At 52.2% G+C, this 26,556-nt stretch overlaps 4 protein-coding genes, 2 non-coding genes and 1 pseudogene across 7 annotated transcripts; 3 read left to right on the forward strand and 4 right to left on the reverse strand.

The window, feature by feature from the left end:
• Positions 1 to 1,786: 1,786 nt before the first annotated feature.
• BDP81DRAFT_392003 (uncharacterized protein) lies at positions 1,787 to 3,261 on the reverse strand (the record flags this gene model as incomplete). The annotated part of the gene is made up of 2 exons (XM_060587639.1): positions 1,787 to 2,984; positions 3,044 to 3,261. The coding sequence occupies 2 exons, from the start codon at positions 3,259 to 3,261 to the stop codon at positions 1,787 to 1,789; spliced, it is 1,416 nt and encodes a 471-aa protein (XP_060448581.1).
• A 12,357-nt stretch (positions 3,262 to 15,618) lies between these two features.
• Positions 15,619 to 15,689, reverse strand: BDP81DRAFT_t110 (annotated as a pseudogene). Its single transcript has one exon. The product of its transcript is annotated as a tRNA-OTHER (tRNA).
• An 18-nt stretch (positions 15,690 to 15,707) lies between these two features.
• BDP81DRAFT_t109 lies at positions 15,708 to 15,778 on the reverse strand. The gene has a single exon. It is a non-coding gene; the product is annotated as a tRNA-Sec (tRNA).
• A 2-nt stretch (positions 15,779 to 15,780) lies between these two features.
• Positions 15,781 to 15,852, reverse strand: BDP81DRAFT_t108. The gene has a single exon. It is a non-coding gene; the product is annotated as a tRNA-Val (tRNA).
• Positions 15,853 to 17,891: 2,039 nt separating this feature from the next.
• BDP81DRAFT_186333 (uncharacterized protein) lies at positions 17,892 to 20,760 on the forward strand. Its single transcript, XM_060582355.1, has 2 exons — positions 17,892 to 18,489; positions 18,543 to 20,760. The coding sequence occupies exons 1-2, from the start codon at positions 18,159 to 18,161 to the stop codon at positions 20,681 to 20,683; spliced, it is 2,472 nt and encodes an 823-aa protein (XP_060448582.1). The 5' UTR covers positions 17,892 to 18,158; the 3' UTR covers positions 20,684 to 20,760.
• A 261-nt stretch (positions 20,761 to 21,021) lies between these two features.
• On the forward strand, positions 21,022 to 23,194 carry BDP81DRAFT_186341 (uncharacterized protein). The gene has a single exon (XM_060582356.1). It carries the CDS (start codon positions 21,068 to 21,070, stop codon positions 23,090 to 23,092), a length of 2,025 nt encoding a protein of 674 aa, XP_060448583.1. The 5' UTR covers positions 21,022 to 21,067; the 3' UTR covers positions 23,093 to 23,194.
• A 1,397-nt stretch (positions 23,195 to 24,591) lies between these two features.
• On the forward strand, positions 24,592 to 26,547 carry BDP81DRAFT_459266 (threonine synthase; the record flags this gene model as incomplete). The annotated part of the gene is made up of 5 exons (XM_060593519.1): positions 24,592 to 24,684; positions 24,819 to 24,952; positions 25,033 to 25,190; positions 25,292 to 25,497; positions 25,570 to 26,547. 5 exons carry the CDS (start codon positions 24,592 to 24,594, stop codon positions 26,545 to 26,547), a joined length of 1,569 nt encoding a protein of 522 aa, XP_060448584.1.
• Positions 26,548 to 26,556: the final 9 nt, after the last annotated feature.

The following is a 26,556-nucleotide window of genomic DNA, read 5'->3' on the forward strand; positions in this document are numbered from 1 at the left end:
TGGCGGCCAAACATTCTTTTGCTTTCTTGCTTAATCTTACCCGCAAACCACGTGCTTGAATCGCGATAAGGTCAGGTGGAACGTCAAGATGCGGAGAACTTTTACGCAGTACAGACAGCCATGTCAGCGCGCGTTGTGGCTGTGACAGATCATAAGGGGAAAGAAAGGGAGGGGGGGCGGGCTGCGCGCGCGCGGCCACGATATTGTGCGGCCATGAGGCAGAGGCGAAAGGTGAGGTGAGGTGAGGTGAGATGCGCGATGACCAGCAGCCACTTGACGCGATCGATGACGGCAACGTCGTTTTCGTTTCTATACGAGGCGGGCTTCGTTCGCATTGCGGTCTACGTGTACGCGGTGGATGGAAGACGCCATACATCTAACAGTCTACAGTCCACCTACCAGATGACTACTCTCTCTCTCCATGGGAGTCTGGACAGGCAAAAGGGAATGGACGAGTTATCCGAACTCCGCCTCCTTGACAATCTCATCTGATGTCAAACCCTACATACATCTTTCAATCCAACCTATGACATCCTATCCCGCCCTAACCTGGACGAAAAGGTCTCTCCACCTTCTTTTTTTCTTTTCGTCTACAGTTGCCTTCAGTTACCCAGCTAATGCTTGTCAGCCTCGTTTTTCTTTCGACCGCCTGACTAATCTCATTTCACTGACATAGGTAGTATAACGTCGCGTCGGTGGTGGCGGCGGCGATATGTGAGGCCGTTTATCCTGCGTCCACATTGGTCTTTCCCCCCGTCCCGAATCATCCCCCCCGGAATTAGAGGTGGATTTTATCGGCCCGGAGTATATGACCTGAGGCATCTCGCTCGGAATGGATAATGCTGCTTTTCGTCCTCAAAGCGGTTATGGACTGGACTGGACGCGCCTTATGTCATGTCATCACCCCTTTCGGACGGGCGCCTTTTCCCTCTTTCACATGTGGCTCGCCGAGAAAAAAAGATATCGGTTAAAAGTGACCTGGGCGCAAAGAAACCAACATCGTATTACACGCAGCCTCGCCAATGTTTAGTAAAAAAATTAAAAAATTTAGGTATTCGCTGGCACGTAGGTAAGCAGTAGTGTCGAGGGTTTCCATGGATTGAAAAGTTGCGCTTGCACCTTCATTGGTTCTGTTATGAGAGTGGGGGGGACATATAGCCAAGGGAGGAGTAAGGGAGTAAGCATCAGCTAGGTATGGGTCTATAGGGAGACACACAGAGGCAAAAGGAAACGATATCCCAGAGGGTGTCGCATGTATGTCTACGGGGTTTGTATGCATGTACGTATCTGTGCGTTGGGTTGACCTGCAGGCCCGCAGGACTCTTACCACGGAAATGCGAATCACACGACGGCGCAAGTTGCATTCTGGAAGGGTTCCCTCTCAGGCAGTGACAGACAGCCTGATGCTTAGTCGTCGGACTCTCGAAAAAGGCACGCGGGATTCGATCCGTCCACTCAACAAGCACCATTTTCCTCCTAACCAAACTTTCGAAAATCTTGCAGCTTCTCGGCCGGGCCGTGGAACATGTGCCATGCGGCTGGCAAAACCGTCCACTCACATCGCCCGGCTTGAAGTCCGAAGAGTGTCATTGGCGGCAGACTGATATTTACGGCCACTCCTTCAGCTTGACTTGGGGGGTCAAAGAAACGCCGCGCTCGTGTCATGATGGTGCATATCCCAAAGAAATAAAAGGCACAGGCGGTGAAAGGCCTAGACCGCAACATGATGAAACCAGAAATCTTGATCTTAAAACATTACTCATGTTCGTTTCTCTCTCTCTTACCGCTACAACAAGGCAGCCAAACTCATACCAAACATGACGACGGCCACCGCCCAAGTACTCGGTGGCGCCAGAGATCCAGCTGCGTTGCCCAAACCAAACGGCAGACCCTGCGTCTTGAAGGTGACGTTTTGCGGGATGGTGGCATTATAACACTGCCCATTAACGATATCCAAATTTGTCAAGTCATCCGGCACCCTGAAGAACATGTAGTTGTTCTGAGGGATACCTTCGAAGCCCGCGGTGTTATAAGGGAACTTATTGCCAGAGTCGGTGGCACTGGTGTTTCGCAGAAAAATGCACTGAACTTGACCCGGGTAGTCCTTGTACAACGCGGGATATGCCTTCATGACATCGGAGTTGGTTGTGTCGGCTACCAAGACGAACTTTCGCTGCGGGAAAGTCTGGAAAATCTTGTCGAGCAGGAATCTTCGAATGGACAGTGTCGCCGAAACGTCAGAGAAGTTGAGAGGCCGAGTGTCGAAGCTGCCCAATGGGTACGTCTTGTAGATGAACTCCATGTAATTGCGCGTGACCTGCTCGGGGGTCGTAGTCAAGTAGTGGAAGTGGAAATCAGGGATGGACGCAGACCAGTTGGCGTAGATCTGGGGCATGTTCTCCCACTGCGTGAACGGGCGGGCAAAGGAGTTGAGCAGACCCTCCTTGGGCTCATAGATCTTGGTCACACGGAGAATATCGTCAATGTCGGAGATGATGGTGAAACCCGTGGGAGGGACGAGATATGCTGTCGCGTTGCCCGTCAATGTGCCGTTGGCGTACATGTTGAGAGTCTGGATTGATGATGTGGCATTGCCTGGCAACATGTGGCCGCCAGTCGAACCTGTGGTGTTTCGCAACTTGACAAACGCGTCAAAGTCACCTTCGGCTGTTGTCAAGTAGGGCAAGTTGATCGATTGTGCGCCGCCGCGAGCATTGACGGCTCCTCCGCTGGCTCCGGGTCTCACAGTAACATCGTTGACGAAGTTCATCGTGACGTTTTGATCATCTTGTTGTACTACGAAAATGGACTCGGTGACATTGCGAGCCTGGGCTTGTTGGTCGGCAGGCAGATCTTTGATGTCGACATCGATGAGGAAAACATTGGCCAAGTCATCGACCTTGGACTGGCTAATATTGGGTTGCTTGAAGACGTTGCCGTGAATGCGGACATTCCAGCCTTCGTCGGTCCAGTTTCCGTAGGCCCTGCAAACCCGAAATTAGTTCATGTAAACAACCCCATTAATATTGTAGTCGGTACTCACGGCAAATTCAGAATCTGGGTAGGCTTTGCATCAAGGTCACCATCGCTAATACCAAGAGTACTGAGGACCGCGGTGCCAGTTGGGAAGCCCTGGAAGAATGCAGGGATGCCAGAAGCGACCCACGAGGAGGCATCGCCGAGAATACTATGGACGTAGCTGTCGATGTCGTCCGTCAAGCTAGGCTCTCTCTTCACACGCGTCGGCGGGGGTGTGATCATGGGATGGGCGGGATCGACTGGTGCAGGTGCAGGTGCAGCCAGAACGGCTGGGAGGATCGCCAGAGGCAGCAGAACTGCACGAAACAGGGCCATGCCGGAATGGGATTGTGGTTTGTGATGTTGTTGTGATCGAGAACCGCGTTTGGAAGTGACGATGATGTCAGTCCCGAACGTTAACAGCAACTAGAGATGTAACAATGGCAACAATGGACACTGATTAACTCGAGACACCAGCCCAAAACCAACAAACAAGAAATCAACTTCTGAGGTTGTACGGAAGAAACGGCTGTGGCGCGAAGAAGAGAAAGAGGAAAAGGGTGGGAGAAATGTCAAGATCGACGGTCGTTGTCTTCCGGCTAGTCTCTTTGGGCGTGCTGACCGTGCTTAATTAGCAAAGCCCATTGTTTCTCCTGTCCCAGATTCCCAGTTGAGTTGGCTGTGAGATGACCCTGTTCTGGTTAGCTTGCAGATTGTGACGTCAAGAGGCTGGGAAGAGGCATAGTCCGGGATTGACACATTGGTGGGTTTCGGATCTACGACGGGGCAGCGAATCAAGCTTCTTAGGTGGGGCTGTAAGCACATGCTCTAGCGAATAGCTTCGCGTAACCTGCGATGATTACAGCCCCGATACCCCGGCGCCACAATCGAAATGGTATGGAACATTTGGGATGCCCCTTGGTCAGATAAAATGCTTCTTTTCGGGCAGTGCGTCTGTTTCAAGGATTGCCTGTGAAGCTTCTGCTGTGATATTTCACACGATTTTTAAATTGAGGCATGTGCGCCGTGTTCTAGGCCAATCTCCTGTTTCTTTTGTTGGTCAGTCAGCAAACCCCGGAGCGCACAGCATCCGCCAACTGTCATTTCAACTGCTTTCCTATCCAGTGCATCCACTTCTCTTAGGGTTTTTATTTTAAATAAGTTTTTAGGGCGAAAACCACTAAATTTCTAATTTGAGTAACGTATATGATAAGCAAGCTGGCCACTCTCTTATCGCACCTTAAAGGTCAATTATTTACCTATTTATTAAAAATCGAATATTGTCACAGACCCGCTGTCCTAGACCCCAACCTTGAGGTTGGTGTTGAGTAACCCGGTGGCCGGGTTACGTAAGCCTGAGGCTGGATAAAACTCTGCATCCTGTATTCTGTCGCGCATGTTTAGAAACGTAGCTCCTTGAGCTACGTCTTGTCAACAGAGCCTGTACCTGCTTAGGATAGAGCCTGCCCGTAGCAATAGATTGTCTGATCCGCCTGCCCAGCATCCACCTGCCAAACAACCTGCCTGCTACCGTGACAAATATAAGGCTAAAACTAGTAAACTTTTTTACATGAGCTTTAATAAGGGCTGTATTATGAAATATAATATTATAACAATCATATATAACGTACCTGCATAGCGAGCGACGCATCATAGCGAGCGACGCACTCTCTCAAACCTTTCTACCTTATGTATAAGTTAACTTAGCCACAACGTACGAAATCAATTAAAACTATATATCACCCTCTTCCTCATTACTATCCCAAACCACTTCACAGGTTCGTGCGTTATGTCCAGGCTTCCCGCAATTACCACATCGTCGCGCGCGTGGTTCAGCACCTTCCGTACGACCCTCCTTCTGAGGGTTATTCTCTCCTCCAGCATTAACACCACCCTTCTCTACTTGTAGTGCCTCTGCTTCAGCACTATTAAGTGACCCTCCAAGACGTAGCCGGGTCTTTTTTGCCCTCCGGCGCTTACTTAGTACCTCTATCCCCGTACGAAGCTTACGGTTCTCAGCCTCAATAATAGCAAGCCTATGGGCTAACTTGCTAATACCTCTGGCCTGGAAGTCAATTACTTCGTACATTGGTGTTGGTGAGCTACCTTGATGTGCTTGGATCTTCCTTTTAAGGGAGGTAGCACTTCGTACGCCCTCTAGTGCTGTAATTGGTGTCCTTGGGTCCCAGGAGCCTTGGCTGCTTGGCCGTGAGTTTGATGGTGTTGGCGTCTTTGGCTTGAAATCCAAGCGAGAAATAACCACTTCAGGGTTAAAAGGTACAAGGCCTGCCTGCCTAAAACCAGCTCGTACGTTATTTTCGCCCATGGAAGTAAAGAATGCTGCTTTAAAGGCAGGAAAGAAGTCATCCTTTGTAATATGGGAAATCTGTATCCGCATCATCTTCTCGATTTCCTTGCCGTACGAGTACTTTAACGGGCTAAAGCACCCAACATCAAGAGGCTGAAGCTCGTGTGATGAATGGGGAGGCATACAAAGAGCAATAATGTTTTGTTCCTTGCAGTATTCGTCAAAGTCAGTCGATTTATGGCTATTATGGCCATCAAGGATCAAGAGGCGATAAGAGCCCTTCGTACGAGTCCTTGTACACTGATTAAAGTGCTTTAGCCAATCTAGGCCAATATCATTTGTCGTCCATCCATTTTCGCTTGGATGGATACGCCATGTGGCTGGAAATTGGCCATTAATATACCACGAGAGGAGGTGATATTTGCCCTTTACGATGACGTACGGAGGCAGCGCCCAGCCATCCGCACATACACCCTGAATGACAGAAACCCATTCTCGATTGCCAGGCTGTTTCGTACGAGGCCTTCCCTTACGGTCAGAAGTCGTAACAACCTTTGCGTGCGATAGCATTCCCATCAGGAAACCAGTCTCGTCAAAATTATAGATATCGTTATCCTGTATCCCATACTTTGCAATTGTGTTTCGCACAAGTGCAAACCAGCCTTGTATAATCGTAGGATCCTCAGCTAAGGCCCTCTGATAGTCGATTCGACGTTGAAACCGCATTTTCAATTCAGGGACGCGTCGTACGAAGTTCTCTGCCCATCGCGGTCCAGTACGCGTCCCATCGCGTGCGTTTAGGAGTTGGTCGGCCATTTCTCGTACGTCTTCTTGTCGCGGAGGGAACCCTCGATCGATTAGGTCAATAACTCGTTCAAGAATCACCTCCTCTTCTGTTATAGTCATCTTCATCGAATTTGGTCGTGTTTCACCTCGTGCGACGCGTCCAGCGCGTCGGTGGCGGAGGGTTGATTCAGGGACCTCATAGATAGAGGCAGCTCTTCGTATAGACATTTTCGGGTCTTTTTCAATAGCTTGGAGGGCAAGGGTAATTCGACTTTCAATTGAGGAGGATTGCATGTTCGTACGTGGAGAAAAGGTGACCTAAAGATGAAGAGGGTAGAATTGAGAGGACGTGCGTCGCTCGCTATGATGCGTCGCTCGCTATGCAGGTACGTTAGCTTTATATAAGAAGAAATATAAAAATAGATCTATAATAAGACTAAGTTTTTATATAAAAGTTTGAGAGCTATAGATAATTTCTATAATATTATGTTTCATAATATAACTTTTATCAAAGCTCATTTGAAAAGTTTTATATATTTTAATTTTATATCCGGCTTTTAATAAATAGTTAAAAATCGACCTTTAAGGTGCAATAAAGGAGTGGCCAGCTCGCTTATCATATACGTTAAATAAATCACACTCTTTAATACATAGCCAGATTTCCATAATGTCACGGTAGCAGGCAGGTTGTTTGGCAGGTGGATGCTGGGCAGGCGGATCAGACAATCTATTGCTACGGGCAGGCTCTATCCTAAGCAGGTACAGGCTCTGTTGACAAGACGTAGCTCAAGGAGCTACGTTTCTGGACATGCGCGATAGAATACAGGATGCAGAGTTTTATCCAGCCTCAGGCTTACGTAACCCGGCCACCGGATTACTCAACACCAACCTCAAGATTGGGGGCTAGGACAGCGGGTCTGTGACACATAATAGTTTCTTTGTATAGTTACTGGTATATTTTTATATATAAATATATGTTCTATATCCATTACATTTCTATTAATTTCAATTCCAAATTATTGTGGTTTGAACGCAACTAACGTGAATGATAAGCGAGTGAGACAGACAAGCGAGTGAGACACAAAACTGCGCCGATGATGCTTCAACACAAATGGAGACGTTTCTTCCACAACACATCATGGCATCCAGAAGTAATGAGTCAGGCATACAGCTGGCCCTTCAAGCTATCAGAATCAATCCAGAGCTTAGTGCACGGGCTGCAGCTACGATCTACTCGGTCAGCCATGCAACATTGAGTCGACGATTGAAGGGCTCTACATCTCGAAGCGACAGGATACCGAACTCGAGGAATCTTACTTTGCTAGAAGAGCAGACGTTAGTTGATCACATTCTCGATCTAGATGCCCGATCATTCCCTCCCCGGATCCGTGGTGTAGAAGAAATGGCTGATCGACTACTTGCTGATCGCGACGCGCCTCCGGTTAGGAAGCGCTGGGCCTTAAACTTCGTCAAACGACAACCACAATTGCGGACGCGGTTTTTTCGGAGGTACGACTACAAGAGGGCCCAATGCGAGGATACAGAGGCTATTCGCGGCTGGTTCGCTCTTGTGAAGAACACAATCGCGAAGTATGGTATCGATGAGTTTGATATCTACAACTTTGATGAGACTGGCTTTATGATGGGCCAGATTGCATCTGGCATGGTTGTCACAAGTACTGAAAGGCGTTCAAACACAAAAATGGCGCAGCCTGGTAATCGAGAATGGGTTACAGTGATTCAAGCCATCAACTCGCAAGGCTATAACGTCCCGCCGTACATCATCGTTGCAGGCCAATATCACCTCTCAACCTGGTATACAGAGTCAGGTTTCCCGGACGACTGGGTCATTGCGACGTCAGAAAACGGATGGACAACAAATGAAAGAGGCCTAGATTGGATCCAGCACTATGATCGTCATACGAAACCACGTTTGAGAGGCCAATATCGCCTCCTCGTCGTCGACGGGCACGAAAGTCACCACTCAACAGACTTTGAGCTATATTGCAAGGCAAACAAGATCGTTACACTTTGTATGCCGCCTCATTCGTCTCATCTACTCCAGCCCCTTGACGTTGGGTGCTTTGGTCCGCTAAAGACGGCGTATGGGCAACAAATTGAGGATAAGATGCGGCGGGGCGTAACCCACATCTCAAAGGAGGACTTCTTTCCTGCATATCGCAGCGCATTTAGTCAAGCGATGACTGAAAAAAACATCCAAGGGGGTTTTATAGGAGCTGGGCTTGTTTCTCTGAGTGCAGAAAGCGTCCTATCAAAGCTGGATATCCGGCTACACACTCCAACGCCTCCAGCATCACTACCACAGACACCTCCGCCTTGGGTTTCAAGGACACCAAACAACCCAGTAGAGGCAAGCTCTCAATCCAACGTTATTAAGAGTCGGATCACTCGTCACCAAAGCAGCTCCCCAACCTCTATTTGCGAGGCTGTTGAACGACTTTCTAAAGGTACAAGAGGCATCATGCACCAAGTAGCCTTACTTAGATCTGAGGTACAGATTCTTAGAGACGAGAATAACCAACTCAGTCGACGACGGAGAACTAAGAAAACACGCCTACAACATGGAGGAAGTCTTACTGTAGCTGACGCAGCAGATATACAGTCACAGAAAGATGTGACTGCGCAGGTTCAGGAGGAAATGCGTCGTACTAGTGGTCGCAAACTGAGGGCCGAGATAGGTCAGCGACGGTGTGGCGTTTGTGGTCACCCGGGACACAATTCACGAACGTGCCAGTTTATTGAAGAGATGTCTGAAGATGAGGATTATGAGTAGTTTGAATTGAATTGATGCTGTTGATGTTGATATGGAAGCCAGTTTATCTCATCGGCGCAGTTTTGTGTCTCACTCGCTTGTCTGTCTCACTCGCTTATCATTCACGTTATTCTCCTTCCCAAAAGGAGCGCCTAACCAACCCGGTCCTAATCTGTAAAAAGGTAAATTTTTGCTTTTAGGCTGCAGCAGACTGGCTTCGCAGCAAAAAACAGAGAATATAGGATTTGAACTTATGATGGGGCAATCCTATACTGGTACTCAAGGCTGACACTTTAAACTACTCAGTCAATTCTCTTTTTATAACTGTTGGATTCACAGGTGGAAAAGGAAAATACTCGAGTATCGTGGGTAGCAACGATCACCGACTGTAGTGGTGATATTGCTTGTTCTTGTTGTTCTTCAGTGGAAGTCTAACCAGGTGCCAGCGGCGGCAGGAAGTCTGGGGTATACCACCCTCGTGTGGCTGAGCCACACGGACCACCGTGGCTGGAACGGACCGCGGCAGCAACCTCCTGCTGCCTAATGTAGGCCTATTCCAACACTGGCAACTTTTCTCTCTTGCAAAAGCCGGGAATAGGACAGAATCAAGACCTAATTATACAGTACCGAGAAATAACAATAGTCGGCCGATTATCCACTTGGATTAGCCGAATCTTCCTCTCTATCCCTCCTTCACGTACGTGTAACCCATCCCTCCATTCTAATGACCGCGTGGTTGGTGTCAATAATGCCCTCGAGGGCTCGATTGGGCGACGATTTAGTAAAGCTGTCAGCGGGGTTATCATCGCCGTGGATCCATCTGACTTCGCAGAGCTCCCGTCGCTCGTATGACTGCCGAAGTGCCATGATGTCGATCATCAGGCGTTTCTCCTGGGTGGTGCCCAGTTTAACGAGGCATTCGTATAGCGAGTATGAGTCGGTACAGGCAGTCGTAGGGATGGTTGGGTTGCCAAGTTTTTGTGTAACCATTGCAAGAGTTGATGAGATAGCGTAGGCCATATCTACGCCGGCAACCATGCCGTAGACTTCAGAGGCAAGCACGCTGCGCGTCACTCGCTTCGACTTCGTGGAGGAGAAGTGGACAATATGGCCGTCAATCGTGAAAGTACCGTTATCATCGTCAATAGTCTCGTTAGCAAGGATAACGAGGAAGCCGAGCTGTGAGGTAAGATCGTGGTTATTGGCGAAAGAGCCGTCAACAAAGACAAAGAGCTTCGCGGTTGCCAGGTTCAGCGGGATGAAAGTTAGACCGCGGTCTAGCGAATTCATCTGCCACTGTAACCGTCGGTTGAGGCTCTTGATGGCTTCAGCATCGGGCTCCTTGTGCTGGGCGGCGGCTGACAGATCGTAGCATGCTTCGGGCTGGCAGATTGAGGCGATATATGCCCCACGGGCACGTTGCTGGACATAATCTTGTTGGGCTGTGGGCGAATCTCCGTCGACGAGTTGCAGCTTTTTCCCTTGCCCTTTCTGTCGTAGGACGATCGAAGTGTCTTTTGCTGAGGTTAGTGATACGATGCCACCGTTGAAGATGAGTGGCTCATTGATTGAGAGATACTGCTTTGCCTTAGCGGTGAAAGCAGCCTTTACAAGTTCTTCATCCTCTCTCGCAGAGAAGGGCAGGTCTGTAAGGCCGATAGTGTCGTCTGTTTGCATGCCAATGAGGCCGAAGTGAGGGTTATCAATAGATGACAGCAGAAGACACGGGTCGTATGATGAGGTACTCATCTCGAGACTTTCTCTATGGTGGCGGTTGTACGTTGCCCACCAATGAGTGCCAGCTTCGGCAATGCCATATAGTGGCTTGACGACTTTCATAATCGTATTCGGAGGGTAGTCATCGCGAATCTGGGTAGGTAGTCGTGCGTAAATAGTGCGATTCAACTGTGAAGTTGACTGGACGTATGCTTGCGTGATATCGCGAAGCCAGAGCTGATGGTTGTCACGCAGGAGGGACGGAGCAAGTGCAAGTATCAGTCGCTGGCTTGCTCGTTGTATGGTCGGTGACTGCGTAAGGATAGCTTCTTTCCCGTCATCAGCATATCCTTGGATAACAAGGCGTGACTTCTCGTAGGGCTTATCGGTATTCTTGCCCTTTACCTCGTTAACGATACGTGATTTGAAGATACGGCTATCGTGCTTAGCAAGGTCGAGGGTGACGAATTCGAATACCCCCCGTGCGATAAGGCTATCTATCTCGGTCTTCGTAGATAGTTCGAAGGGCTCACCAGAGGTGGTTATCGTCCCTTTATCGCGTAGTTGCTTTGCGAGGGCCTTATCGGATTCTTCTTTAGCAGAGAGAAAGGTAGAGGAGGAGGGAAGGAGTGACGGGTTATCAGGTACGTCAGTCTCCTGTAAAAGCGCGTCAGCGACGAAGTTCTTGCGCGGTCGGCCGCGGGTACGACGAGGGTATGGAGTAGTCTCAGCTGCGACAGGGTTCCTCGGGGGAGTAGCAACGACAATAGTATCCTCTGCGTGGTCGTCGCTTTTGTCGGTATTATGAGGAACATCTTCGTCAGGGTCTGCGTAATAGGGCTTGATAACGGTTGATCGGAAGTTACGCGGTCCGTTGACGTCAACGGTGCACTCCTCACCGTCAGTAGCAAGTAGGCGATAAGGGCCACTCCATCCTTCTTTCTCGCGCCAGACGCGGACTTGCGATCCAATTGTAAGTGACTTCAGCGCGGTTGTATCAGGGCCGTTTCGTGCTGCCAGGGCCTCATTCACTTGCCGCTTGGCAAAGTGCTTGCGTAACTCGTTGCTTGCCTTGCGTACGGCGGCGGCGCGTTTGACGATATCGGGAGATGGGGCGGAATCGTCGGTCATACGTGGGTATGCGCCAAAGACGAGAAGGGTAGGGACGATGCCGTCAGGGCCGGCAGTATCATTGATTGCCTTGACCGCGCTTTGTAGCGATGACTCTCGTGTAGTCAGTGGGCATTCCTTGCGGATAACATCGTAGGCTCGTCGCAGAGCTGCGTGGTATCTTTCAACCTTTCCAATGCTGTGATGTGCCTCGACAGGGATGATCTTGACTTCAATAGACATTGCGCGAGCTTCGCGGCGGAAGTCGGCTGCTGTGAAGTTGCGGCCGGCGTCAGCGACGATCCAGTCAGGTGGTCCCTGGTACACGTCAATCCAGCAAATTCGAAGAGCTTCCCACGTAGTCTTCGCAGAGATGTCTTTGAGAAAGTGGGCCGCGTTGAAGGAAGTCGCGAGGTCAATAACGTGAAGGACGGGTTGATCGCCATCGAGGTACATGACGTCAACGATGACTTCGTAGTTGAAAGAGCAGTCGTCGCGAAGGGAAAATTTGAATCGGCCGGGCGACTTGCTGTGCATTTGGCATTGATGGCAGTACTTCGTCAATTGCTCGATTGCGGCGGTCTCAACGTCATGGCCAGCCTCGTGAAGAACCTTGTGAAGTCGTTGGACAGATGGGTGGCCGAAGCGACGATGAAGTCTGCGTAATTCCACGTCCGTGAGGTGGTTCCAGGCGAGGCTCTGCTCAGGCGGGCCAAGTAGCAGCCACGGATGGCCCCATTTACGAACAACAGGCACAACAACGTTGCCTTGTTGCAGTGTATTGGCGAGATTGTCAAAGCGAATCCGCAGACGGTCCATATCGGCGAGGCAGAGCAGAAATGGGGTATTGACGGGTACGACGTAGAACTCGATATGTCCGAACGGGGTGGGGACCGTGATGGTGCCGCTTGAGGGCAGAAGATCGCCTCCGCCGAAGCGGACATTTGCTTTTCCCGCTTGCGAAGTGTCGATTTCTACTGATGGAAAGGTTCGTCGAAGGGCAAGAGCTTGGGAGTATCCTGCAGTGGAAACTCCGGCTGCTCCCGTATCTGGTAATATCCCTTGGAAGACTTCTGCTGAGTATCGGTCAAGTACGAAGACAGCCGCGTTTTCCTTGGCAGTCTGGTCGCCGAGATCTGCCTTAGTCAATTGATGGAAGACCGATTGGTCAGCTAATTGTGACAAAATAGCCTTGCCGCTGAAGTTGCTCTTGTTGAAAAAGGCGGTGCTGACGAGGAAGGCATCACTGTCATCAGCCTCCTCATCATCGTTGTTGGTGGGCGCAGGGGTCGTCTGGAGGTATTGGCGGATATCTTCCTCTCCATCGTCGTCGTCAAGAGATTCGAAGCCTTCGTACTCGGCAAGGAAGTCACCGTATCCCGTTGACGAGGTATCCTGCACGTATCTATTGCTTTTGTACCGATCGTATGCCTGCCGTCTTTCGTCCAGCGAGTGTTTCGTTGACCAGCAGCCTGGCTTTTTGCAGACATAGCAATGGCGGTCAGACTTGCGGTCTGGCGGGCCGCGGTAAGTGCGGTCGACCCAGTATTGCTTGAATGGTTCAGTAACATACTGGTGGTCCTTCTTCATGCGGATAGCGGTGCTGACGGCTGATCGAAGCTGGTTGCAGACGCCTTCCAATGTCCGGGAGGGGTTATACAGGCACAAAGTACACTCTGGGACCCCGGAGCAAGCATTGACAAGCTGGCCTCGCAGGACCTCGTCAGACTGGTACACAGCGGGGAGAGCTCGTTGAATGACTGTGAGCTTCTCGATGAGGGCCTCAAGGACCTGTATCTTCGTCTTGTCGGGGTGCTCTTGAGCGATGCGATTGAAGTTAGTCTCTCGCCACTGGGAGAGGTAATTCTGCTGACTTTCCTCATTCTCGAAGTGGTTCCTGATTTGTCGAACCATCGAGAAAAAGTCACGTGGGCCCCTGCCGCAGATTCGTTGAAGATAAAATGTGGAAGCTTTGCCGCGGAGCATGATAGAGAAGGCGTAGCCCAGTTGGTCCTCCTCGATATCGACTTTCTCGCAGTTATCACGGAAGTTCGTTAACTTAATGTCCAATACATCATACATCTCGCCACCGTACTTGTTTTCGTCAGGTATCAGCTTGGCGAGATCGGAAAGTTGCCTAGAGGTTGGCTTGCTGGTTCGTGTAGCAACGTTGTCGATAGGAGGTTGTGGTGGGAAGCCTGTGGTGACAGGGGGATAGTCCTGTAGAGGGAAGTTGTGGCCTTGTGGGCCGACGTAGAAGTCTTCGTCATGAGGCGGAAGGTGTTGTGGAGGGTGCTCCATCATCGCGGGTCTCAGCGACAGCGGGGGCGCTGGTAAGATATGACGAGATTGCGTAGTGGGAGGTGCTATCGTAGGATATAATGGGCGTGTAATTGGGGTAGGTCGACGAGATACTGAGTGGACCGATTGAGCTGGCGACTGTCGAGGAGTCGGCTTCTGTCGGGTTGGTCGTTCTGGTAGAGGAGGGTTGTCAACTCCCCTGGTTGCCCTGGCTGCCAGCTCCTTGGCAAGAATCTCATTCATACGGTCCTCCTTCTCCTTCTCGTTCTTCCTTTGCTGTCTCTCAATCTCCATCTGCTGTTGATATTGCTTCTCCCTCATAGCCGTTCGTTGTTGCGGGCTGATATATTGTCGTTGGATATCCTCGAGGATACGTGGATCCTCATCTAATAGACGGTTAAAGTAGGAGGAATGATGACGCATCTCTTCGACTTCCTCATCCGTCCATGTATGAAAGGTGTCACGATCCAGAACTTCCACCAGCCTAGGAGCCACCTTGTCCCTGGTCTTAGGGATATGGACACCATTGAAGAGGAGGTGATCGCGGAGCAGGCTGAGTGCCCTTGATCCTGCCGCGTGGAAGAATTCTTCGTCCCATCCATCGAAGTCGCGTTGGAAGGCGGCGAATAATTCGCGACCAAAGATTTGTTCTTGTAACCACGTAGCGATGGAGTAAGCAATGTGTGTACATACCTTCCTATTATCGCGCTCGCTAAAAAGGATCTCATCGTTGCTTCCCCATACCGTTAGGTCGATAAGTCGGCCAAAGCCGTACGGGATGGGCAGATCCTGTGACGTCTGCGATTCCGTCATGGTGTAGCGTAGTTAAGGGAGGAGGATTAGTGAAGTGAGTAGTCGCAGAGATAGCAAGTAGGAGCCTGCGGCCTTGCCACAGCGTGGATATCGCGTAAAAGTGTAGAAGGTAAGGAAGGTACAGTAGGTGTTTTTCGCGTACTTCCGCGAATCTTCGCGAATTTGTGGGTTGAAGGTGAAAAAAAAAAAGTATCGTGAGGAAATTCGTTGTGGGCAACGAAATTGACGAAGTTGACGAAGTTGAATTATCGTGATGAGCAACGGACTTCTCCAACGGCACTTGTCGTACGGAAGGGTATTCGGCTGCGAGGTCGATCGACGACAGCGTGATAGACGCCCTTATCAACGGCAACGTAGTTGCGGAAGAAAGGTTGACGATAATGCGGGTTGTGGAGGGCCGGCGATTTCGTGATTAGCACTGAAGGGATCCCGTGGTGAGGCGTCGCAACAGTCTCTTCTGTAATACCTTGCTGATCTGCAGTATATCGCAGTAGTGGTTACTGTGAGGTTAACCACTGATCAGTGTTGGATTCACAGGTGGAAAAGGAAAATACTCGAGTATCGTGGGTAGCAACGATCACCGACTGTAGTGGTGATATTGCTTGTTCTTGTTGTTCTTCAGTGGAAGTCTAACCAGGTGCCAGCGGCGGCAGGAAGTCTGGGGTATACCACCCTCGTGTGGCTGAGCCACACGGACCACCGTGGCTGGAACGGACCGCGGCAGCAACCTCCTGCTGCCTAATGTAGGCCTATTCCAACAATAACAAATTACATTACTATCTTGTTCACTTTTTAATTCTTCCAAGAATTGAACTTGAATTTCATTTTTATCAAAAATGCACTTTACCGTTGAGTTAAAGAGTTTAGAACATTTTCAAAATACAAGAGTACTCAGACTCGAACTAAGAATTTGGAGGTTGAAGCTCCTTGTTTTGCCATTAAACTATACTCTTTTTAAGGAATAAGTGACTCGAACACTTAACTTACCGTGTGTAAAACGGTTGCTCTACCATTGAGCTAATCCATTTTGTTTTTTGGTTTTATTGTGATAACTATTGCACCTATCATAGCTACCAGTGCATCCATCCACTCCTTCCCCATCCGCAGACCTGAGCCATGTTAGCACCCGAATCAAGTGTTTCTTGGGGGAACTTGGTAAGACTTATCCCCAGTCGTTAGGGGGTTGCCAATCTCGCCATTTCTGGAGAGATGGCAACCAGGACTGCCGTCCGTAGGCCTGCCCTTTTTTGTCCAACAACCGCCGAGGCTCACGGTGGCAGGGAATAGGCCAGCAATTTGGGTCTTCCACGATCCCGGACAAGCACAAAACTTTGACTCCAACACGAGATGGGTCCCGGCATCGCTTCGGACCTGTTCACCAGTCTAGCCCTCCCATCCGGAGCCTTTGCGTGTGTCGCCTGAGCTGTCTCCCGCATATGAGCCGCAGCCTTCACTTACACAGCCATCCGGAGTTCGGCGAATTGGATCCCAGTCTGCGTACTCTCGAGCACTCGAAGAAGCTCTCTCTGTTTGAATCGCACGACCTCCTTGGACTAGTTTTTGTTTCCTCTCCTTGCTCGAGAAACGCAGTGGAGGGCATTCCGCGCGGACAAAAAACATCCATGAAAAATCGCGCTCTCATCCGGTGCTTCTCGCTGGGGCAAGATCACCGGGCAAGTGTTGGTTCCCAGTGGGATCAACGTGGACTTGGCGTCCTCCAATGCCATGGGACAGAACCCACGACCGGAGGCTGATGCGCCTGGCCAGATCACATGCGGACATGTCACATCCGTGGCATTTGCCGTGGGTGTGGCTCGGAGAGAAGCCGACTGGCTGCTGAGTCCGATACTGGCAACTTCTTGGCTGCTAGGTGAGTCCGGGGGTGGTGTACTGAACAAGTGGGTGCCGAGAGCTGAGCGTGGCGATGGGATTCGTCAGATCGAAAAGTTTCTGTTCGTAGGCCTGGAAACATCGCAGTACTGTGGTACGACCGGCGAGTCGAGTCCAAGGCAGATTGTGAGTGAATTGAAACTTCGATGTTGACCGTTCGTGGCAAACGCAATGCTCCTTCCACTTGTCCGTAGCAACACCCCAGGACAGCAGCTTGTTGCCAACTCGACCCTGCAAGCCATGTCTGCCATCTTCTCCGGGCGACCTATTCTTGGCCAGAGTTCTGGTTCCAGCGGATAGGTCCTGACGAGTGGCCTCGGACCAGAGGCTCTTACCCATACGACTCATAGTAACCCCCTTTCGCGCACCAAATGATGACTGGAATGTGTTCCCTGCCAGTCCATCCACCGCGGTCCTCGAGCACGATACCACTTTTCAGCGGCGTTACATCGAGAACCAGGGCGGATTTAAAAGACAGGTTCGACGACTGCGGGCGCAAGACTTGAACCAAAAGGATACTTAGGGTTAAGTTCCGAAGCTCATTCTCTCAGCTGGACTGAATTGTCTGGTATAGACAACCATAGGCCATGATGATTCCATCCGCGGCAAGCTCAATGTCCTGATGCAGGCTGAGGTGCGACGCATCACGGGTTGTCAGCCCTGACTGAGAGGTCTACGATAGACATTCCGAGGAAAATGAGAGTCGGAGAACTGAGAGAGAGGTGTCGTGCAAAGGCGAACCCTTGTCCAGAGACAGTGAAAGTCGGGCGAGAAAGCTTCCTTTTGCCGACTGCGACGAGGCGCACGCAGCTGGTTTCCAACTCGTATCTCGAATGGTTCTCTGGAAGCTGCGTATCCGGCGGTGATTCTTGCTGTCGAAGACGCGTCAAGCTGGCTTTTTCAGCAGGTGTTGAGAGAGGAACCAAGCTGAAAGGGTGAGGTGGAAATCTGAGGTCGCGTTGGATACAGGCGAAGAGGAAGGAGCACGAACACGTCGCGTCCACTTTGAGGTGTGGTCGCGCACGCGGAGACACGTGACACCGCCGGGGATTAACGGAACAGTGGGAGAATCAGCCGCACTGTATACATCTCCTTTGGTCCTCAAAGCTGAATTACTAAAGCAAGTGTAAATCCACGATCTTCAACTCTGCATCCAGCAACGATGGAACCGAACACACCCGAAAAGGACCCTCGCTCCAAATTAGCTGACGAAATTCTCAGCGTCGGTAAGCGGGCGTTTGATCCATCATCCGACGCTGCTTCTCGAGCAGCCGCCCAAGAAGACTTTCAAAAGCTCATCGACGGGTACGTGGGTGCTATGCGGCTCCATGTCAGGCGAAACCTTCTGACAGAGGGACTAGGAATGGCTCTTGGAATTTGCTCCCTGTCTTGAACGCCTTGATCAAGCCGAAAATCGCGCCAGCATGGCTACGTCCGGAGCTAATGAAGATACTGACCCTGGTTCCTCTTCGGCCTGACGGCGTGAGAGGAACCATGGAGTTCATCTTCTCAGTGCACCCAAGCAGCACCCTTAAAGCATCTGAGGCAGCCACTCCCCAGAAAAGAGGCGCCAACATCACGCAGGAGGCCATGGCCGTGGTAACCCGCATTCTCACCTTCCCACCAGCAACTGTATCACCTGAAAACTGGTTCTCGAAGGTTGCGCCCCAGTTGATCGTGCTGTTGGATGGAACCGAAGGCGCGGAGCTCAGTGTAGCAGCGGCACAGATTATCATGTTCGGGGTGCTGGGAGGGAAACAGTTTGGCGCGCCCGGTAACAACTGTGCTTTCACTCAGAAACCAGGAGCCATGCTGACGCTGCTTCAGGAACACCCGGTTGGAATGTCTTCGTTGAGCCTCTCTTGCACAACTTGGATCCATCTCGCGAGAGCAACAGTGCTACGCCCCACATCAAAGCTGAAGAAGCCGAGATTGTTGATTTAAGTGAAAAGGCCGTCCTGGTTACTGCCGACGACCTCTTCGTAACACTGCGCCGCATGTCGTCGATGATAAACTCCACACCGTACCCAGCACAGACCAAAAGAATCCTTGACCCGGTTCTCGCGCAGCTCTGGGCTATTTCATGCCAGAGTAAGGGCAACAAAAGGACCGAGGACCGATACTCGAAGCCCTCGAGATCATTGCTTCATACATTTCTGAAACTGAGTGTTTCGGTGTCGAAGCTACATGAGGTTGTCGAAAATCTGCTGTATCAAGGAGAGTACACGAAAATGCCACAGTGGCGGTATCAGTCAACCCCTGATGGTGACCTTCATATATGTGCCATCCCGCTTGGCCAGGGATCACAGGTGCCAGAACTAGACTGGGCCGAAATTCAGGCTCGCTCCGAAGCCCTTATACGTCTCTTGACGGCGAGTTGCACACCAGAAGAGACATCGACATTCTTTCTGGAACTCCTCAGCCGATGGTTTCAGTCAACAGTCACAGCTCGAAAGCCAGAGATTCTCATCAAAGTGGAAGACAGCCAGGCTCAGGATGATATCAAGCAACTTCTCGAGATTACAATCTTGCAGAAGATGCTTGAAAATATCCCAGACAAGCTGATCAGCCGCGTAACGCAAGTCACGGAGCTTGTGGCTCAGATCCTGGATCCCAGCGGCCTCCAGGACCAGTCTGACGACATCATCGCGGTTGCTTTAAGCTTGTTCAACTTAGTCATCACAGCCCCGAGCTTCAAAAAGTCGAGTCTGAAAGCTGAGGTTCTACAAGCTCTTGAAACATCCCTTGCCAAACTTGGCGCGGCGGGACGCCCTGAGGTTTCCCCTACGGCCAAGAACCTAACGCTTTTGCTAAGATACCGTGAGGCTATCGATCCCACAGAAGAAGGTGCATTTGTGCCCACCGATAAGCAGATTGAGGACAGGAGAACGTACAAGCTTGCGCTAGAGTACATCACTCAAGCAGATAATCCTCCGCCGATCCGCTCAGAGGGGATCAACCTTATATCCGGCCTAGTGGCCTCTGATAGTTCCGTCTTGGACGTACAAGCCACTCTCGTTCTCCTTTCGTCTCTCCTTCAAGACAGCGAGGACTTCATCAATCTCAGGGTTGTGAAGCTTCTTACCCAGCTGGCCAACAAACACCCTAAAGCAACCACACAAGAGATCCTTGAGCATTACCTGGATTCGAAGGAAACATCGTCAACGGATGTCCGTCTGCGCTTCGGAGAGGCCTTGGTTCAAGTGATTGAGCGCCTCGGCGAGACTTTTGCTGGTGACGTTGCGAGGCGCGTGTCTGAAACGTTGCTGTCGATTGCTGGAAGGCGAGGTCATCGACCAAAGACGGAGGCAAAGCAGTCCAGGGAGAAACGACTGCAGGACATGAAAAAGAAGCAGGCGGAAGACGCCTGGGGAGGAGATGTTCCAGATCTCAGTGATGATCTGACCGAAGAAGAGTTGGTCAAGAACGAGATACTGACCCAGATTGTCGAGGGTTGGGAAAGCAAGAGAGGCAGCGAAGACGTTCGCATGCGAGCATCTGCTCTTTCCATCTTCTCCATCGGTCTCGAAACCAACATTGCGGGCATTGGGCCGGACCTCGTTTCCATCGCGGTGGACCTCTGCATCAATGTGTTGGCACTGGAGCGAGAAATCGAAAAGGGCATCATCCGGCGTGCAGCAATCTTGGTTGTTCTAGGATTCGTCAAGGCACTTGATTCTGCCAAGCAATCTGGTCGGAAGCTCGGTTTCGGATTGACTGATCAGAGCCGGGAGGATATCACGAGGACTCTGAAGTACGTCGCAGTCACGGACAACGACGGTCTAGTCCAGCAGCACGCCCGAGATGTGATTGAGAGCTTGGAGAATTGGCAACTGTCTTCAATGGTCGCTTCGGGATTCAATACCGGAGAACCAAGTATTGGACGACTGGCAGGCTTGACCATTGACCAAGACCGATCACTGCCTTCTGTCAATACGAAGCGTCCTAGAATAGAAGAAATTGAGTAGTCTAGTCAGGAAATTCCTGACCTGCCTGCTCGTTGAGCAAAATGAATAAAGACGTGTGGAATAACGTGTTGAGCGGTTCGGACTTGCTCTAGCTGAAGACCCCAGTAAGAGTTTCGATCAAGTGTTTGAGCGATCCGGGCCACACCGGCTAAAATAGTGGGACCGGACACCCGACTTACGGAGCTCACATACGAACATAATATGCACTTTGTGGCATCACGTGATATCGCGTTATCCGATTGTCGCATCGCGCAACAACGATAGGCACTTTAAACTGTTGGGGGACTTGTTCATGTACACAACAGTACCTTTCATAATTCGCCCCCGAGCTAGGCGCGTGCCTCGACCCTCCCCACGTCGCGATCTTCTCGCCACACCGCGACAATGGCGCCGGCCCGAATCATCGCGGACTCGGATGACTCCGACGACGATTTCGACTCACGAGACACTGCCCCGAAACCTACGACTTCCGCGATACCGAGCCAAGGCCGCTCCTCCGACCCCGTGAGCGTCGCGACCAACTCTACCGATCCCAAGTTCTTTCAAGCGATCTACACCGAGCAGCAGCGTGCGGCAGCCAACGACACATTACCAAAGCCAGACGGATCATCCGCATCAAACGGTGCAGCACCCAGCTCCATGCCAGCACAGATCAAACCGCAAATGGAGAGGAGTGACACTGGTACCTCGTCGCTCACCTCAGCCAGCGATCTCATCGCGGGGCTGGATAGTCCCGAGGAACAGGAACCAGAGGTGGTGGACCTTACGGAAGTCGCATCGCCCAAGATGCTCGCCGCCCACGCGACTCCCGACGACATGTGGGATATTCCCAGCAGCCCGGTCGGCGGCCGAGCGCCTCTGGCCAGCCTCGCGAAGAGCAGAGCATCAACCAGTGGTACGAAAAGGAAGCGAGGGAACAATGTGGAATTCACATCCCCGGTAGCTATCGAAATGCCTTCGCAGGGCTCCACACAGCCGTTCGACGCTACTCCTGCAGCGAGGATGGAGAATGGGAAGAGAACGAGACTCAGGAACCCGGACTTATCTTTGTCGGCTGAGGACGACGACGTCGACATGGTGGTGGTACCACATGCAGCCGCGGTCCTGTCGTTTGGCGATCTGGTTTCGGGTCAGAAGCCAGTTTCGATGTACATCGAGTCCCAAACACTGGGTGCGAGTCAAAAGTTGGAATATGAATATCACTCGGTTGGCCCGTCTCCAGAGGATCCAGCACTCACTCCTACTCAGCCATTTTCGACTCTTCAAGCTGCGGCTAGGTCAAGCGGGGCTACAACTATCGCATACTCCACGCCGAGCCAGACTCGAGTGATTGGCTTGCCTCCGGCACCAGCCGAAGGTCATGTCACACTGGACACAGTTCACGAGCAAACTCAGGAAGGTTTCGGGGTGTCAGTCGATCCAGAGGCGACAATAGAGATACAATCTTCACCAGATATAATATCTGCATCATCAGTACGTCGGAATAGGAAGAACTTGAGGGAAGAACCCCCAAAGACGACAGAGTCTCACCGAGAAGACGACGGCTGGGATTCAGACGCCATCGGCTTCCCTCGAGAATCATACAAGCCTCGTCTAAGCCGACGCAGAGCTAGTGACGCTAGCCGGCAGGACGAGGCTGAGGTGTTAGGAAGCACCGAGATTCCTGTCGCCGATATGGGCCCAGCCGCGCAACTGCCCTTGGAGGAGCCCATTTCGACGAGCACAACGAAACCAAAGAAGAGAGGACGGCCGAGAAAGTCGGATGCTGCTGCAGTGAAAAGTCCGGCACCCACTGAGACCTCGGCCACCCCACGGACCACCGAGGCAAGCGAGGCCGTGAAGGATTCCACAGGAACAGAAGCTGCAACGGCGGCTACACCGACGACCAAGAAGAAGCGCGGGCGGCCAAAGAAGGCGGACAAGAACGCAGTAGAAAGCGTGCGGCAAGCGACTGAAAAGCCACACCATGCACCTGAAGTGGAGCATACTACGACGGAGGGGAAACATGCGGGCGATGCCCCATCGGGCAAGGCGGCAAAGCGCAGCAAGGGCGAGCACGTTGATACGCAGCAAGGTTGCACAGCAGACGCGGGCAGCGGCCCCCGAGAGAAGGGCAGCACTGGCAGCAACGATCGGGTGCTGCAGCCAGTGACGCCTAATGCGGCGCTCAGCAAGTCCGGTTCCGACGGACTGGGACCGCAGAGCGCGGCAGCAGCAGCAGCAGCAGCAGCAGCAGAGGGGAAAGTAGCGTCGGCGACGGATGGCGACAAGTCTGGAACGGCAGGCAACGCTGAGGGAAAGCAGAGGTTGTCGACGCCTGCATCTTCCTCGGCGACGAAGCCTATTTATCGGGTGGGACTCAGCAAGAGGTCGAGGATTGCGCCGTTGCTCAAGTCACTGAAGAAGTGACTGGTGATGGAAGTCCTACAGGGATTCCTGGAATGAATTGGATGGGCGGCGCCATGGTCTGTGATATTTTTACACATTTTCTCACGAGATACCCAATGACATGGGCAACAGGCGTTGGCAGGCCAGCGATATGATGGATATTCGGGTAGTATCCGGATGACACGCAGTACCTCATGCTTTATCGATCGAGGGTATTCGTCTAGGTCAATTAGGCCGATTGGCTATGTATCGGGTGATGCGGCACGCCTTGGTGATGTGAAGGGCGAGTGCGCGGTCGAGTACCAGATAGTGAGACACGATGTCTTGGAGTATCACAAAACGAAGCAATGAATATGCCCTCGAAGACCTCCGACGGTCTTCCGTCACAAACGTCTTTTGCATATTCATCTTGACAAAACGTGTGGCTGCGATACCAGCTGAGTCATAATGAAGGAATTGAAAGCCATGGCAGCATCAGCCGCCGTGCAGCAGGGCGATGGCTCTATCGACTATTGACATGCCATGAGCCCCATTGGGAAAGAGGGATGATGGAGGGGCATCCAGTCTGGTGGAGGGGCATAAGTGTCAGGACTCAGTAGCCGCCCTTTGGCATAAGCTATTGCATGTTGCAGTTTGTTGGATGGCGGATTATGGCACGGGTGGACTCCTCGGCGCCGACATGCCACTATTCAAAGACGAAGAAGGATTGACTCTCGGAGGGCTGAATGAGCTGAGTGAAGAAAAGAGAGGTTGACAACATGATGGGCAGGACCGAAGTTGGATGTTGAGGAGCACGCACGGTCAGCTGTCAGCCCCTATCGATGAAAGATGAAGGCGCCGTCTAGGAAGAATCGACAGGGCAGTCATTGACCAATTAAACGACGCAATTTGAGCATCCCACAACCCACCAATCCCGGCACCTTGGCGTCCCGTCATTGTTGAATTATGTCAGTCGGCGGTCGCTACGGAGTACCTACAGGCTACCTGATGGCAGGAGTGTGGACATGGGCAACCCCGCGCCCCTTTGGCTCTTTTCATTTTTGGTGCGGGGCAAATTACTCACAATTCCATGACTGAGAGGAGGAGGAGGGGCAGGGGCGGACGCTGTCACACAGTCACAGCACCACAGCACCTTGAGGGGTGACCGACTCGTCGAGACCGACTTTCGGCCGCTTGTCGCTGTTGCTGTTGCTGTTGCTGCCGCAGTGCCGCGCTGCCACTGGTGTGTGACTCGCCCTCTCTCTTTTTTTTCTTGCCCTTTTCGTCCGACTGCTCCAAGATCTCAACGCCATCCTCTTTTCTCTCTCACTCTAGCTAAAAGAGATCTTGCATTTTTTTTTGCAGAGACAAGAGACCAAGTTCTCTTGCCGTCTTCTCCCTCTCTTCCCCTCTTTTCTGTGCTGCAATTGGGCTTCTTCCACCCCCCCCCCCCCCCCCCCCCCCCTCTCTTTGATTCTGCCCATTCCACCTCAACTCCCCTCCTTCACCGCATACCGCATACCGTATACGCAGCTATCACCATGGCCACCAACGGTACCAAAGGCGAGGCCGTCGCCGACACCACCCACACTACCTCCCAACGTTATCTCAGCACCCGTGGAGAGGACAGCGGTGTATGATATCCCCCTTCTCCCCACCACCGCCTGCGCATGCCTCCCCCTCAAAAGCCGCCTTCGCCCTGGCGCGCGCGCGCGCATCGTTGGATGCCATACTCGAGGCCACGCAATCGCTGACCGCATAACCCCAGTTCTCCTTCGAAGAGGCCGTCCTCAAGGGCCTCGCGAGCGACGGCGGCCTGTTCATCCCTGAGCACATCCCCCAGGTCGATGACTGGCAGTCCTGGAAGGACCTGGCCTTCCCCGACCTCGCCCACAAGATCCTGTCTCTCTACATCTCTCCCTCCGAGATCCCCTCCGCCGACCTCAAGGGCATCATCGACCGAAGCTACGCCACCTTCAGAGCTCCCGAGACCACCCCCTCCGCCACCTCAACGACAACCTCTACCTCCTCGAGCTGTTCCACGGCCCCACCTTTGCCTTCAAGGACGTTGCTCTGCAGTTTCTCGGCAACCTTTTTGAGTACTTCTTGGTGCGCAAGAATGAGGGCAAGACAGGAAAGGGTATGCTATGCGCCTTCGTCGCAGGATCTTGCGGGCCACGGCCTCAATGATACTATGCTGTGCCAATTGGGACATGTGGGACTAACTAACACGTTGCGCAGACAGACATCATCTGACTGTTGTCGGTGCCACGAGCGGTGACACCGGTTCTGCCGCCATCTACGGTCTGCGAGGCAAGAAGGATGTCTCCGTCTTCATCCTTCACCCCAAGGGCCGTGTGAGCCCCATCCAGGAGGCTCAGATGACGACCGTCTTGGACGAGAACGTCCACAACCTTGCTGTTACTGGCACCTTTGACGACTGCCAAGTAAGTCTTGCGCCCGCGCGCTTACACCACCCCCTGCCGAATGGCATTCCCTAACCCCCCCCCGTTACCTAGGATATCGTCAAGGCTCTCTTCGCCGATTCCGACATCAACTCGACCCACAACCTCGGTGCCGTCAACTCCATCAACTGGGCGCGTATCCTGGCCCAGATCGTCTACTACTTCCACTCCTACTTCTCCCTCGTCAAGTCTTCCGAGACCTTCAAGCTCGGCGACAAGGTCCGCTTCGTCGTGCCCACGGGTAACTTTGGCGACATCCTCGCCGGTTACTTTGCCTACCGCATGGGTCTGCCCGTCGACAAGCTCGTCATCGCGACCAACGAGAACGACATCTTGCACAGATTCTGGACGACTGGCAAGTACGAGAAGCAGCCCTCTCCCCCCGCGGAAGCCGCCGGCGGCCTGGCCCAGGACGGCGTCAAGGCGCACGAGGATGGCGTCAAGGAGACTCTCAGCCCCGCCATGGACATTCTCGTCTCAAGTAACTTTGAGCGCCTGCTGTGGTTCCTGGCCTACGAGTTCGCCTCTAGCGCCGGCATGGACGACGAGTGGAACAAGAGGCAGGCCGGCCAGGAGGTGTCTTCCTGGCTCAAGGACCTCAAGACAAAGGGCGGCTTCGGCCCCGTCTACCAGGACGTGCTCAACTCGGCCCGTCGCGACTTTGAGAGCGAGCGCGTCAGCGATCCCGAGACCGTCGAGACCATCAAGAGCTACTACAACAAGATTGGCTACGTCCTGGACCCTCACTCCGCCATTGGCGTGTCTGCTTCCGAGCGATCCATCGGCCGCGCGGGCGCCGAGGTGCCGCACATTTCGCTTTCCACGGCCCACCCTGCCAAGTTTGCCGGCGCCGTTGACCTGGCTCTCAAGGACGAGGAGGGCTTCGACTTCAAGGCCAAGGTCCTGCCGTCAGAATTCGTCGGCTTGGAGGAGAAGAAGAAGAGGGTGACGGAGATTGTCAACGACTGGCAAAAGGTGCGGGAGGTTGTCAGGGCGCAGGTCGACGAGGAGCTCAAGGCCGCCGAGAGCTGAAGTTTTGGA

This window comes from Colletotrichum phormii (assembly GCF_030913505.1).
Source record: "Colletotrichum phormii strain CBS 102054 chromosome Unknown BDP81scaffold_5, whole genome shotgun sequence".
NCBI lineage: Eukaryota > Fungi > Ascomycota > Sordariomycetes > Glomerellales > Glomerellaceae > Colletotrichum > Colletotrichum phormii.